General features: G+C 38.8%; 1 protein-coding gene across 3 annotated transcripts; it reads left to right on the forward strand.

The window, feature by feature from the left end:
• LOC127006982 (DDB1- and CUL4-associated factor 8-like) lies at nucleotides 1-15,992 on the forward strand. 3 transcript variants are annotated; one of them, XM_050877424.1, is made up of 12 exons: nucleotides 1-166; nucleotides 1,933-2,517; nucleotides 2,722-2,977; nucleotides 3,150-3,408; nucleotides 3,982-4,214; nucleotides 4,350-4,524; nucleotides 5,407-5,572; nucleotides 5,979-6,109; nucleotides 6,942-7,061; nucleotides 7,201-7,323; nucleotides 7,480-7,668; nucleotides 11,470-15,992. In XM_050877424.1, exons 2-11 carry the CDS (start codon nucleotides 1,950-1,952, stop codon nucleotides 7,618-7,620), a joined length of 2,172 nt encoding a protein of 723 aa, XP_050733381.1. In that variant the 5' UTR covers nucleotides 1-166; nucleotides 1,933-1,949; the 3' UTR covers nucleotides 7,621-7,668; nucleotides 11,470-15,992. The 3 variants fall into 3 exon arrangements, with proteins under 3 accessions (XP_050733381.1, XP_050733382.1, XP_050733380.1); XM_050877425.1 differs by having other exon boundaries at nucleotides 7,480-7,662; XM_050877423.1 differs by lacking the exon at nucleotides 11,470-15,992 and having other exon boundaries at nucleotides 7,480-8,945.
• Nucleotides 15,993-16,443: the final 451 nt, after the last annotated feature.

The following is a 16,443-nucleotide window of genomic DNA, read 5'->3' on the forward strand; positions in this document are numbered from 1 at the left end:
GCGGGTGAGGAGCGTTGGCACCACACGCCCTCGACGACAACAAACTGACGGTCGCTGCTTTGGTCGCCGCCTCTCAAAGCCTATTTTTTCCCCCTGCCAGCGATGTCTTGTCAGCCCCTCAACCCGCAGGACGAGCTTCAGTATTCCTAGGAGATTTTGACAACTGGTAAGCCTTGACACCCTCCCTCGTTCTTGAGTTTCCTTCCATAGTGGGAAAATCCGTGTCGTCGTAATTTTTGATAAGTGAGAATTTTGTCGTGTTAGTGTCCATCGTCTGTGTGGGTGAGGAATAGGGTGTTCTGGAGGGTTTGTTTGTCTCCTTGGGTGTTTTGGGGTTTGGATTCGTGTTTTGTGAGGGGTTGTTGTATCCTTGTTCCCGTCTGTCCGCCACCTTCTGTCAGCACCTGTCCCATTGTGAAGGGCAAGGTGGTCATTTTTCATTTATGTCGTTTTAGTCTCCCCTATGTTTGCCATGTAGTGTAAAATGGTATGGTGTTGCGGTTATGTCAATTCACTTACGGTCATTTCAATTAATGTCAATTCACTTACAGTTATATCAATTACTTAAATCATTTTAGATTCCCCTATATTTGCCATACAGTATAATATGGTATGATGTTGCAGTTATATCAGTTACTGAACTCATGAGTGAAAATAACCATCATGTAGGTAAGTTAGTGTGCTTATGTTAGTCTTGTGTGGGGTCAGGTCACTCCCCATGTCTCGGTAGATGCCCTGTATCACATGCTTGGTGTTGACAGTTGTTTGTGCAGCCTGACAGTCACTGAAGGGCAGCCCAGATCAGCTGGCATGACACTCCACCACCAGATAAGGCTGCTGCTCCATCTGGTGCCACCTCAAGCAGGATGTTATTTGTCTTCTCTTTTGGGCCGTGTCTTAAGCTATATATATTCATCACCTTAGGTGTTTATATATACTAAAACAGTTGCTGTTGCCAGTGATTTTGCAAAGGTGTAGTGTAGGTCTGAAATAGTCTGTCTGAATGAATACTCTGGTAGATGACAAGTATTGGGCAGAACTAATGGTAAATTTTCATCAAAGGTAAATGGATTTCACAATAGAAACTTTATTTTTCATATATGAGGATGAGTCTTAAGAATATGATACGTATGCATTTCTATCACAAATCATTATTTTTTTTTATTTTACTCCTAAAAGAAATAAAATAAAAGTTAGTGACCCTGATATGGCCAGTAGATGCTCCACAATGGATTTGGTTACAGTGAGGGACTTTTCAAACTGTGTAGGAAGGGGGCAGCACTCTGGCATCTGGTTTCACGGTGTGGAGTTGGAAATGCAGTAGCTTCAGTTGTCTGGGGCACAAGGCTCCATCCTCACATTTACAGGCCAAGGCACTCAGAATTAGATTTGTAAATGGGCTTTTAGGCAATCTGCAGGTGACCACTCACATTCGTGGGGGTTAGGGGACACAGATTACCGTGAATGTTGATTTTCTCTGAATAATTAATGCGATGCACCCCACAGACACACTCCATTACCTTAAGAAATAAACTCTGGAAGGCAGAAATCCATTTCAACACAAAAATGTCTAAATGAAAAAACAAAACAAAAAACAACCTATGTTACACAAAATAAGAGTAATAGTTTATAATGGGTAAGGTTGTAAGAGGTTGAGATACAACAGGAAGCAACTGGTGACAAGGTCAGGATAGTAGCACAAGGCATCACTTTTGCACTACGTTACTGCTAATGTGGGGGTGAAGTGAATTCCTCTGTTTTCTAGTGATCTGATATGAGAGGAGTGTTAAATGACCCCAAAACTGATAGAATCTTGTTTTTCTAATCTACTGTCCATTATAATTACATGTAATAGTATATTTACATTTTCTTTTCCATTCTAATGTCTTTGTTCTGACAGCCAGTAATAATTATGTTCTTTATTCTCAACAGTACATGAGGCCACCCAAATGGCTAAGGAAACTGAAAATTCCTTGGAGGACTTGTTAGGGATTGGAGAAGGTGGCTGCAACCCCAAAGATGACAAGACCCTCAATGGAGCCATCACCACCACCACCTCCACAACTGTCACAATCACCACCACCACCACAACCAGTACCTCTACAGTTACCACAGCCACTGCCACCACTGCATCAAGCAAAACGAAAGAATCTGGTAGCACAGCTGAAGGGGGGGCTGGAGGTGCGTGTGGGAGTGATTTAGACTGTCAAGCAAACACTGCAGACAATAGTGGATCCTCACCAGGGAGCTCTGTTGGCCGGAGCACGAGGCTCCGTCCTCGCATTTACAGGCCAAGGCTCTCAGAATCAAGCTCTGAGGACAGTGATAATGAGACTGAGATTGAGACTTCCAGGCGGTTGAGGTCAAGGGTCACGATCACCGGGGGAGGAGGCATGGCAGGGAAAGATGCTGCTTCCCCTGCCAGCACAGAGCCAAGCCAAGAGGAGGTAGAGATGGAGCCTGTCAGTCCTGAGGGGATGGAAACAGCAGGAGGAAACACAGATGTTGAAGCGACAGGTGATTATGAGTTGATTGTACTTTTAGCAGGTTTGAGGGTGATTCTTCCTGATAAGTGTCTGTAGTTTATTTTTCAGTTAATGTACTAGTTGGTGTTTCCTCTGAATACCTAGAGTCTTCTTGATATTGAGAGTGATCAGTATACTATGTAGTGATCCTTTTAACATTTTTGTGAAAGAAAGACTTAACATATTGTTTCTGCAGATGACTCTCCAACTACTGAGCGACGTAGAGTTGCACCAGAGAGAAGCCGCGGAGGCAGTCGAAACGTGTTTGGTCTCCTCACTGATTCAGACTCTGACTCTGATGACACGAGGCGCAGGAGAAATGTGAGGGATCCCCTGGAGGATGAGACGCAGCGGAAGGAGGTGGAGGCGGCCATCAGCGCTGAACTGATGAGGATTAGGCAGCGACCAAAGCCTAAACATGAATGGAATTTTGTCAAACAGATTGTTCAGAGGTTTGTGAATCATTTGTTCCTCTTGATCATTTGTGTTACAAATTATGGTTTTCAAACAGTAAAACAAAAATTTTGATCCTCCATGTTAGAGTAAGATTAATTTTTATAATAGGATCTCTCTTTAAATAAAAAGAAATCTTCTTGATACGTATTTTCTTGTTGGTTTTGGCAGGCAGTTTGGAGGTCGGGCACACCACCAGAGCTCTGTCCTGTTCAGCCACCACTACTACGACTCCCTACATGTTCCCAAGCGGCTGGAGCTTATGTACAAAATGGAATTCCACAGTGGCTGTGTCAATGCTCTCAGCTTTAACTCCTCAGGGACACTACTGGCCAGTGGCTCAGATGACTTCTACATTGCTGTTTGGGACTGGGCACGAGAGAAAGCCGCCATCACCTTCAAGTCAGGTCATCACAACAATGTTTTTCAAGTGAGACATTAAATCATGGTATATTTGAATCTCACATAGGAACCTGTGTACCTGGTAACAGGCTATACAGCTGCAAATACATGCCCTCTGTGCTGGCTCACAACACTTGGCTCCTACTGGTGACCTTGAGGTGAAGGTACCCTGCCACTTATGAATATGTATGATCAGTTCCTAAAGTTTGTTCATAACTCAAAATATTTTCAAGTTTAGCATTACTCCTGTCAGTGCTGAATAATGTACTCAGTATTGTAAGGAAAATATTTGTACAGTACATCTAACCCAAATAGTACTTGACAGTATTCATACCAGCTTTATTTTCTGTGAGTTTTTAGCTACTGTAAAAATAGAGTGACATGTTGCAGAGATCCCCTGCATCCTTACTATAGGAGTAGGAGGTTCAGGAGCTAGGGATCCAGACTGTAGAAGCTGACTCAAGGTGCCCTAGGAATTGAGGGTTGTAGTTCAAGTTGTCCCTACTTAAAAGGAATGTAAAACAAAGTATGAAGCATTTTTTAATGTCAATTTTTTTTCCATTCAGCAAACATTTGCATTTATACTTTTTCTTGTTTCCAGAGTAAGTTCCTGCCTTTGAGTGATGACACACTCATTGTGTCGTGTGCCCGTGATGGTCAGGTGCGCCTTGCTGAGTTGTCCTCCGGGGTATACAAATCTACCCGCAAGCTGGCAAAGCACAATGGCCCAGCTCACAAATTAGCCACACTGCCCACCTCCCCTCATGTGGTCTTATCAGCAGGAGAGGATGCTGTTGTTCTCAATATTGACATCAGGCAAGAGCAGCCCAACAGGTGAGGCTCAAGGATAGGTAGCAGGTGGAAAAAGAGCCTGGCAGCTGTCTCTTACTTATGATGATCTGCTATGTAAATTTCCTTCTAATCTTTTTAAACTGTCAACTTACCCGTTTTCCTCCCTACTCAATGCAGGGTGGCACTGGTCAAGGGTTTGGCAGGGGCCCGCATCCCACTGTACAGCATCCACGCACACCCTGTCAACGAGCACCAGTTCTGTGTGAGTGGCCATGACCAGTTTGTGCGGGTGTATGACCGCCGCTGTGCCTCCCTCAACTTCCCCGTGCTCAAGTTTTGCCCCAGAAATCATGTAAGTATGGTGAGTTTAGTCCATGTTAGAGAAGTAAACTGAACAAGGCCCATAGTTTCAAACCTTTCAGAACCAACTACACCTATTTGACAAGGCTTTCGTAGGCATTTGGGGCATTTCCAGGGGTAGCTTAATGACCCTGGTGGTAGTGTGACCCTTCTACTGTACCATGGATGTGAAAAAAAAACTCATGATAACCCAATTGATATCCTTTTCGTCCTTTGGAAATAGTTGATGTGAGAGGTGGAAGTGTCTGAGATTACCGCCCCAGAAGTAGTAAAGTAATAAGGAATCGTAACAAACTGCTCACCAGAGAGAGGATGGCTGAATTTCATGCTAACATTTTGCTGGAGGAGAATTGAAACCTGGTTATAAAAAATCATGCAACATTTTTATATTTGTCTGCCCTTCGTGTCAACCATCCTCAAAAAGCTTGTGTGTGTTTCCAGTGTTCCAAACCTCAACTCCTGGCTTGTGTTACAGTCCACTGGAGGCTGCACTTGAGTCCAGTTTTAGTATGTGGTGACTAATGCTGGGACTGAAAAAGAAGGACAATATAGTGAAAATATGTGGGCAGGATGTTACTTTTAAATATGAACAGAAAGTTGGAGAGGGTATTAGATTCATTGCAGATCAAGGGTGAGAATCAATGTGTTTGGTCCAGCAGATACCCTATACTGATAAAAGAACATTGCAGAATAGAATTTAGTAGTGGAAAGAGCAGTGAATGTAGTGGCTTTTCTGGTTGAGCGGCAAAATTCAAATTCCTGACGGCAGGATTTTAAATGAGAAAAGTTGTCTCAAATCAAAGGCTTGTAATTCTGAGATCCAAAATTCATGAAATTGAGTTCCAGGATATTGAGGGCCTTTTTTCCCTTGCAGTATGAAGCTAATCCACCTCCCTCTGTCACCTGTGCAGTCTACAGTTGCAATGGAGATGCCATCCTGGCGTCTTACAATGATGATGATATTTATCTGTTTGACACAATGTTGTCAGAGGCTGCGGATGCAATTCACAAGTATTCAGGACACCGGAACAGTGCCACAGGTTCGCGAAGTTAACAGTTTTGTAATACATAAATGATAAGGAGTAAAGTATTATGTTAAGAAATGTATCAGTTATTTACAATGTGACTAATTTATCTTGATTAGTATGCCACTCATCTTCAGTTTGCAACCTGAGCATAGATTGGCCAGTTTTATTAATAGCCCCTGATTTCAAATAGTATTAAAAAAAAAAAAAAAAAAAAAAAAAAAAAAAAAAAGGCTTGGCTGGAGCCTACACAAAATTTTGGCATTTGTTAGTACTAGTTTTGATAGACCTTGCATGGAAAGCATTTGATTTGATCTGTCATGGATTCACAGCCATGCACACTCTGGTGAAAACCTTAAGATTATTGGGTTGGGCTGAGTCCCTACTGTTTCAAGATCCTAAATGCACCCCTGGTTTGCAGTGAAAGGTGTTAACTTCTTTGGACCTGGGAATCAGTACATTGTATCAGGCTCAGACTGTGGAAACATCTTCTTCTGGCACCGGGAAACTGAAGCCATTGTGCAGTGTATGCCGGGGGATGAAAACGGAGTGGTGAGTTGAATGGACTGTGCTGGCCGGGACGCTTTATATAATAAGTCTTCAGTGTCTTGTTTCAACGGATATCTGTTGGTGTTGTTTTTTCAGTACACTACAAAGAACTGTCAGTGTTTGTAAGGTTTGTGTTTTGATAGTCATATTCTACAATGGTGCATCAAGTTTTGCTCCTAATTGATTATACAAAGAGTTGTGTCCTGGTCCATTGGTTCAATAATTTGATTCTTTAGTTCAGTGATATAACTCAACTTCCTAAGTCGTCCTATTTTAGCCAGGCTTGCCTCTAACCTTCCTGGCCTTATATGAAGTTTCTGAGTACACATTTCTTAGGTTTGTGTGAGAGATTCTATTGGAGGAAATTAGTCAACCTATATGTGAAAAGTTCCTCTCCCTCCCCTCCACTATAACTCATCTCTGAGAATTGCATCATCATAAGCTATTGACATTATTCTCATCATTTAATACCATCCTAACTGTGTCAACACATATTATGTTATGGGCAAGCAGTACAACATATCAATGAACCACAGGCCTTGGTTCCATTGAAGCTGTTGTAAACAGTGTCAGTCTTCAGGGTGATGTTCTGTTATCCTAAACAAACAGTCATTCCTTTTCCTGAGCAGTGTCAGTGGTAATGGTTTTGCTTGTCTGGAGGTGATGAGCTTGGCTTATGGGAATCCAATGAAAGAACTAACACTCGGGTAGCATATTAATTTTTATCTCCCTTTGAACAAATCCCCATCCATATACATCCACCTGGAGTAGGACAGGCAACGTAAAAGTGGCTGAAATAGATCAAAACATAAATATTTGTGTTCCCGTGTTGCAGGTCAACGTATTGGAGCCTCATCCCCATATCCCAGTACTGGCTACAAGTGGACTTGATGATGACATCAAAATCTGGGTACCAACTTGTGAGGAGGACCCTCCGCTGCCCAATCTTGAACAGGTTAGTAATAAAGAGGTAAAGCTTAATTAGGGAAAATTTTCACCACTTGATAGGAAGCATTTGTGCAGTGATAGATGTATCAGTATATACTTGATGTAGTAAATTATTTGTCCTCTCTCTCTCTCTCCTTACATTATAGATTATCAAGACTAACCTCATGAAGCGACATAAGGATCGTACTGAGGACAACACTCCTCTGGACACCCAGATGCTCATGGTCTTGTGGCATCACATTCGCCGTACTGACCGTCGGCAACGCAGGGTAGGTGCACCTTTCTCTCTAGAATGTTGTTTGTAAAACTTCCTTTGTGTCTTGCATTTTTATGGAAATATTAGAATTTGAATAAGGAATTAGTAGCATTCATACTCCTTTATGTTATGTGCTGATTAGACAAGGGCCTTCTTGTTACCACCTCAGATGGCTGAAGGGAGTAGCACAAGTAATGGAAGTGGTGTGGGAGGTGACGGTGGTGGTGGTGGTGGTGCTTCCTCCAGTGATGACAGCAACGAAAGTGATGACTCAGAGTCCCAGCGAGGAGTCCAGTGTGCCACCCACTAGCACCACTAAGCAACACCATCTCTTCTCTGCCAACACTTTCTGGTTTGAGTAATCTGTCCTCTAAAGTTATTTTTGAAAATTTATATTACACACACACACACACACACACACACACACACACACACTCACATTTATTTATTTATATTTTTTTTTGCTGTAGACTCCCTCAATCTAGTTCCTGATGGCACACATGGCAATGTTGAAATTTTGTTGCAAACCATATATGCTGGATTGTGCAAAACACCTCACATTTCTAAGATCACCAATAGTATAATTTAAATATTATTACTTAATTTGTTATTTATTATTATAGTTTATCATTAAAGAACATCATGTCATCAACTCTGATGATGTTCTGACTGTGTCCTGTTGATCTCATACCTTGAAGGTATGAGTGCATTAGAGCAGAGGTATGAGCAGGCGCCATTGGCTTGGACAGGGCAGTGAGTGGAGGCCCCTGGCAGAATGGTGATATCAAGTTTTTGATTGTGACAATCTTTACACATCATTAGTTTCTCATTTTGATATTTTGGAGTGCACTTTTCAAACACAGTGCTATGAACTTATTTAATCTTAAAAACTGTGGATTGATAGTGTTGTGTGAAATGACCTGAAACTAGAATGTTAGTCATGCTTGATGTTCAGCCTGTCATTCTTTTGCTTTTTGGGTATATGTGTTATTTACTTGGAACATTACAGGAAGAAGTTTTGCTTTAAAATGTGTCTGCAGTTGAACTGTTTTCAAATACATTGTTTTGGTCTTGATAACCATTGGGCAGGTGTCTGTTCCCTCCTCTTAACCTTGAGCCAAAAAAGTACCTATCCATGCCAACCAGCATTTGTCCTTCGAAGAAGGGCTATGCTGTCTAATCTTAGGCAACATACACTTAGTTCAGATCAACATTGGTGGGTCTAGTAGTAGAGTGGGATTAGGGGGGGTAGTTCTAGAGACTGTTGGTATGTAATCATGTAATGTTCCACATCTCAAGAGCTTAGAGCAGTTCTTAAAAGATCCATATGTAATACCATCTATATTTATAACATTGCCTTAGGGTTCAAACCTTTGGAAGTTATGGGTGGTACATGAAAGAATTACTGTGAATGCACCAAACCCATCAGTATCTACAGCATGGGGCTGGGGTGGACCTATCTTAACCCTCCCCCCCCTTGGCTGCCCATTTCTGCCTCTACATAGTTCCACTCTATCTTCTAGGGGTCTTCCCAGAACTTCCCTGCTCTCATTCTCTTTAATAGTATTGCTTGTCTTTGTTTTCCTTCATCTTGGTAGCATTTATGGGTGACTTGAAGAGGAAGGCTAACCTCTGTTTTCTTTCCTTTCCTAAGTACATCATCTCATTTAGGTCTCATCACTACTCCACATTTGAAGAACCCAAAGCAAATCTCCAGAGATCCACATATGATGACTTCAATAATCTATAATCACAAGCCTGCCAATAGTTTGGTTGATCAAGGGCAAAACCCTTAGGCAGCCTTGAGCAGCACATGAATATATTCACAAATATTAGTGTTCAACCAATCAAACTACTTGCCTAAATAATCTGCAGTATTTCAGCGTGGGTGTTGCAGAGTTCTTTTTTACCTCTGAGACTGCTGCTAACCTCTATTTTTGCTGTAAAACTATACCCAAGAAAATACCAGATCCTATAGAAAGGAGGAGTATCAGTATCAATTACTCTCATTTTAGGGGCCCGTATTATGAATATATATATATATATATATATATATATATATATATATATATATATATATATATATATATATATATATATATATATATATATATATATATATATATATATATATATATATATATATATATATATATATATATATATATATATATATATATATATATATATATATATATATATATATATATATATATATATATATATATATATATATATATATATATATATATATATATATATATATATATATATATATATATATATATATATATATATATATATATATATATATATATATATATATATATATATATATACATACACACATGCATACATACATAGATAGACACACATAAAAAAGCTGCACCTAATGCACTTCCTCAAGAGCATTAGTTTTCTTCAGTTGTGAGAAGTTGTAATAACATGATAAGTTTGGCACCTAGTCTTGCATGCCCTCAGTTTGTTGCTTATTTGAAGTCATTTTGCTTCCTAAGAGTTCATAATGACACTGATACATTTATAGGTCTAGAGGAAACAGAGCTGTGTTGATATGGCCTCAAGTTTGTGGAACATGAATTGAGGTTGCCCAGTTAATACAAATAACTTTTCTTGCTTCTTTGTTAGTAGATAATTTCAATAAACCTTTTTTTTATTCTGAATACAGGACACTAAAACAATAACCAAATGTATAGTGCAATATTGTGTGTTGATAACAGAAAGTCTTTCAGTCACTGTGTGAGGTACATGATACCTTTGGAAGGAAAGGTACAAGTACTGTTTATGCAGGGCAGGAATTCAGTAAATTCTTGGTATATGAGACTAGTTACATTTTTATGTCTCACTGTATTCAGAATAATTTATGTTAGAACATAAGAACATAAGAACGCAGGAGTCTACAAGAGGCTGGTAGGCCTGTACGAGGCAGCTCCTTTTAAACTACTTGCTGACATACCACATAAAGCAGGTCATAATTTCCTGAGTTCCTTCTTTACATTGTGGTTGGGGAGCCTGTGAGTATTATATAAATTATTGATGATGTAAATTAAATAACAGGTCAATTGATGCAAAAATATGTCAAGTACAAAACAACATAGAAAGGCATGGCAATAGTTTTTTTATTTTTTTGCAAATAGTGTTGAGTAATATTTTGAGAGGATGAACATAAAGCTGATGATTGCAAACTAGTATCATAAATAAATTTTAAACAGTCAAGGACAAAGCTTGCGTCCACCACCAAAATGAAGCACCCAGTTTGAGAAGTGATGCGCCCGTCATCTGATTTTTTTTTTTTTTTTTTTTTTTTTTTTTTACAACAAAGGGGACAGCTCAAGGGCACAAAAAAAGGAAACGATAATAAAAATAGCCCGCTACTCGCTGCTCCCACAAAAAAGAATCAAAAGAGATGGCTGAAAGAGAGGTCAATTTTGGGATCCAAGGGAGCTAACATTATATTCCTTTAAAAGTTGGGTTTGAAGCATTTAGTAGGGTCCAGTGTAGGAGGACTGTTGTGTGGATAATTATTTTTGGGGTGCTGAAACTTACTCCTCAGTCAAACATATCATAGTCTTAGTAGAAGGCTAGTTCATCTAAAGCACTAAAAAAATATATTTGAACAATTTACTCAATGGTTCTTTGCATCGAAATTCAGATCCTACTACCTTGCGATGATAAATATTGCTCTTGTTCTTTTATGCTCTATCACACCCACGTCACTGACTTCTTCAATTGAATCGTTACCTCGTGTATTACAGGTAAATAACATAATATTCTGCATTTACCTAATCACCATCAGTCCTGTGTCACAACAATTCACTCTTTTTTTTCAATGAAGTCGTACATTACACAGCTGCATCATGACCAGTCTTAACCTATTTCACAGCAGTTTGAGGCACAAAAAGCAGTTACCCTATTTTTTGGTGTATAAGATGTACCCCAATTTTAAAGTTTGATTATCCCTTAGACGGCGGTGAAACTATATATAGACGGTCCAAATTTTAGTCTGTCAGTTTTGTATGTCAGAAATATAACAACACTTCCAGATTGCGGTAGAATCTATATATTATGCGGCGTACGTAACTGTATTTATGCCATGCTCCTGAGGTCATCCGTTACTATATATAGATGGTTCATTTTTCAGGGAGCTACTCTTCAAATACTGCCGCCATCTAAGGATTGAAGTATGAGTATGTGGTGGATCCTTGTGCTACTAAAAATGACACTTCTAGTTTAGGCAGAATTTAATTTTGTGCCCCAACTCTGACACCAAGAAAAAATCAAATCAAAATCCACCTTCAACTGAGTGGCCACAGCAGACCTACTTTGAGGATTAGGAATAGGGCAGAGTAAAGAATTAGCATCAGCATATGCCATTATGTGTCTAGAAAGGCCATACCACATATCACTAGCATAGAAAATAAAAGGAGGCGGACCAAGAACACTGCCCTGAGGAACACCAGACTTGACCTGAGTAAAGTTAATAAAATATCCATCAGTGGCGGTGTGTTGGTGCTCGACAGATAAAAAGTCATAAAATATTACAAAGTAAGCCATTTATATTACTGTATAGACCTCATTCAAAGCATCCCTCCAAATATATAAAGTAATTAATCCCCCTTTTCACTCTATCTCATATCCATAGATGGTACAGTTCTTTGGCATACTTTACTGGTAGAAAAGTAAGTGAGTTGGTGAATAATGACATCTAATACCAGAAGCACTTTTTTGGTACAAGACATGCTTGGTATTCTGCAGAACTTGTCTTGAATACACCTTTGTCATGTGGTTTTATCCAGCTTGCACTGCGGCTGCCCAAGAGTTAGGTAACCCCTTAATGTTTTCAATTCTGCATGCTGAGCTTCTATCCAAGTGTCGTTCTGAAGAGGTCTGAAAGAACACATGGACGCATTTGTGCTCTTAGTTTTTTACAAATGATGGTCCTGGTGACATGATCAAATATGATTCTGTATACCAATAAAAACAATGAAAAAAATTTATAAAAAATTTAGTGACAAAAAAACTGCAGACACTTCACTCATTTTACCCCTTAATTCTGTTTTTCTAGCATATGTGATGAATTTCCATTACCATGTATTTTTAAAATGTGATATAAAACCATTTGACTGCAGACTCCCAGCAAAAATGGTAACCCAGCTGCTTTCCATTCCTCAGAACAAGTGCAAAGTGTTTCAACATGTTGGAAAGCAAGTGCTTCAATAATACCTTTAGTTAAATAATGGCATCAGCCAGATATGTATGAGGGGAGGCTGTGTAAGCTTAGATACATAACATTGTTTACATACATATATTCTAAGGCATCCCTGTCCTAAATGCCAATGAAAAAGTGGTTCTGCCAGCATCAGCATTGACGGCCCCCAAAAATGACAGCGGCAGTGTCTGCATAAACTATTTTAAAAATTATAGTGTGTATGTAAGCAAAATATGTAAAATAAAAGATATTTGTATATTATTAGTAATTTATTATGAATCATATTGCATCATTCCAATAATTTAATCTCAAAATGCTTATCACAAATTATGTTGTGCTTGGGCCCGTGGAGAACATGTGCTTCATGCTTCACGCCATGGCTGGAGGGGACGGGGCTGTTGTACCTGATGAATTCATACAAAATTTATTGACCGCACTACTCCATATAGGGTTGCCAGATTTTAATATGGGACCTTGTTTATATCAAGATAATTGTAAACCAAACTTGTTAAGATAGAACATTTTAGAAGTTTATGCTTAATGCTCTGCTCAGGTGAAAAGTTGACACTGTCGTCCACCTGAAATATTGATGGCACCAGCAGCTACATTAACAGAAAGCTAACAACAATACTTGATGGCATCACCATACAAGTGGTGAAACTGTAGGTATGTTCTATAGTATGCGTCCTTTATTTTACTCTGTGTTGACAGTTGCTGCTAGGAAGGTACCCTCTGCCTGGCTCTTGGTGTATCCACTCTATATTTTGAACCCTCACCAGCTGGTCATATAGGTTTGTGATCACAGTTATAATTTATATGAAAACATTCTTATTATCTTCTTTATTAATATGATGACAGTCGTATTACCACTGTGTATATAACCCACTTCATTATCATATGAGCAAGGAAACAACTCTTGGGAAGTGTAAAATTTGAACGCTAAATTTTAGTTCATACTGTATAATGTGTGTCGTACCTATGGAGGATACAAGAGGGTTTCAGACCTTTTTGGGGGAAAAGTGCATTAATTTACACAGAAAAATATGATAGTAAGCTTCTTTTAGCTTAGCCATAACCTCACAAATAACAGGTCCCATAGTTGGTGTGTTGAAATCTAGCTTTCCTCACCTCTCGGCCCTCCCAACAATAACAGTGTTCCCTGTTCCTTAATCTTCAAATTCCGGTAAAATATCTGCTCACCCTTACTCTGTGAAAACACTGGACCATTTATTTTCAGGCTCCATTTTCACTGATTTCATATTTCACTGACAAGATTTTGGATATTTTGAATTCCACCTACCATCATTGTTTCTTAGGATTACAAATTGTAATTCATGGAATGTTTGCCAGGATGAGCAACGTTGGTGTCTTAGCATGATCACAGTAACAAAGAGGGTGCTCAGACATGCAAGTGGCCAGTGTGCTCAAATCAAAATGGTGTGGGCAAGCCGAGGTAGGTGCAGCGGTGGCTCTCACAGCAGAAAAATGTCTTTTTTGCTCAGGATGGTTTTCTTTGTCTAATGTTTGGACAATTTGGTCTGCAAAATTAAGAGTCTGCTGTATATATGTTTATGGTGAATTACAGTTACTGATCTAAACTGTGGCAGCTCTGCTGCTCTCCAAATGAACAGACCTTTACTGTATGAAGAACAAAAAATATATATAAGATAAATTTTGAAATAGAAATATCTAATGATAAAAATAAATTAAAGTTAAAATACAGCTTTATTTTTCAATTTATAATATGGCAAGAAAGTGGCTAACAAAGCAAATTAATTTCTATAGTTTGTAGATAGCCGTGAGAATTTCTCGGGCGGTCATATTGTAGCTTTTTAAAGTTTTTGCACCAAGCTGGTGGACACAGTCAGTGTGACAGAGTGACATGAGCTTGTAACTTCCTGCTACTCATGAATGATTTCTCCCAAGACAATTTCAAATCTCTTGAACAGCCTCGGGAGCCTCCATCACTTTCTGAAACAGTTGTGAGTTAAGGGGACAAAACATGCAGTCCTTTTGTGAAGCTCCTGACCAACCTAACCCACTTCTTACTCCTCCCTAATCCCTTAGCTATGATCCACTTTCATTTAAAAGGTCTTGGTGCCTGTGTTTGGTGGTGGGAAAAACTTGTGTTATTCTTGAAGACCATGCTGAACATTTACATGCAATACAAGGAGATGCAAAATTTTTGGCTCCAGAGTGAAGGCATTAACTTTTACACAAGTATGTATGGTACATTTTATATATTATTACATAACAAAATGACTAACAGGCATTGTTGACCTTTGCATAAAATGCAAAAGAGGAAGCAGCTCATGCCTCTTGACTGTTAGTTTATTTTTACTTGATGTAAGTGGTTGCATATTTAGTAGTTTTCATTGTCCAGGTTATCAGTAAACCAACTGTCAGTTTTAGCTGAAAATCTTTAGTGTTGTTGCATAAAAGGTTTGTTTTCAGCCCAGATATTTTAGGCTAAGCTGTAACCTGTAATGCAAGGTGTATACAACTGAGGGAATTTTTCATTGGTTATTATTTTCTTTTACAACAAACCATGTGAATGAGAAAGAATCATCAACCTTTTCAAGGGATACTTATAAGGAACAGCTTGCATAAAGGATATCTTTTGATTTTTATTGGAAAGTACTATGTTCTGTAAGCTGGAATTATCTTAGGGGAGTAATCAACCACTCCTCACCTCTTCAAGGTACTCTTTACAGTCAGGTTATCCATTAACTGAATTACCTATATGATATCCATAGTGTATTTGTGGGGGTGTTGGTGAAGCTGTTCAAGGTGAATTACATTTCACTAGACTGACCTAGAATATTTTTCTAGTTACACCTTGCTACCCACACCCAGGAATGGGTTTTGTAATGGTCAAGTTTTCATGCAATATTTTGTTTGTGTGTCTTACTGAGCAGTGATCTGTGTGCTTAGTGCTAGAGGTCACAGATTAATACTGACTGTGATAATTCAGATATTTAGTTTCTTGCTTACATAGGGAATGTTTACAGTTTTTGACAATAGAGTACAATTTTGACTCATATTATTGAGAAAATGGATGGTTTAAAGTCCTTGGTAAAAATGCATTACTTATCTTACTGTTTTGAAATTCTCCTGCAGTGTGTTACCAAACAGCTGCTCCAATGTGCCTCATGGAGTAGGAGGAAAGGGAGTGCTGGCATGTTAAGGAAAATCATCATGAGTTATATTTCTGGGTAGTGATTGAATCCTGGGAAGTTACTCGGTACTTTTAAGACGGCATACTATAACAGTTATCTTTGCAGAGTGTTGAAACGGTTTCTCCAGCATAGGGAAAACAATTCATATATTTGTGCCTCTCGGAGTTTCAGTTGGTTGTAATAGTATGTCCGGGTTTAACTGCTGTGGATTTGCCCGAGTTGTGTTTATCTGTAATGAAGAGCATTCTTATACAAATATGAAGTGTTCTAAGTTAATTGTTTGGTCAGTTATTGAGTAATATATATATTCCCCAAGTTACCAAGGGAAGAGAGTGATGTGTGACAGAATGAGCCATGCTGGTAGACAGAAAAGGATGCAATTGTGGATGATTATTAATTTCCAAATATGATGATTGCTCATTATTATTGATCAAGAATAATTTGGGTTGAAAAAGGATTATTTTGGAAGTGTGTGTGTGTGTGTGTACATATATTTCCCTGACATTCACATGGAGTTACGGGGCAGAGATTCAAGCATTTATGAACCCTTACATACCATATTTTGCTGTGTATAAGGCATCAATCAATCAATCAAGACACACTTAATTATTCAAAGATGTCTTCCACAAAAGTTTTTATGTTCTATTTATTAAACATCACCATAAGGATTTCTTATTCCTCAATGAACTTAAAAAATCAGTACATTGACATTGATTTTTTTATTCGT

This window comes from Eriocheir sinensis, chromosome 34, assembly GCF_024679095.1.
Source record: "Eriocheir sinensis breed Jianghai 21 chromosome 34, ASM2467909v1, whole genome shotgun sequence".
Lineage (NCBI taxonomy): Eukaryota > Metazoa > Arthropoda > Malacostraca > Decapoda > Varunidae > Eriocheir > Eriocheir sinensis.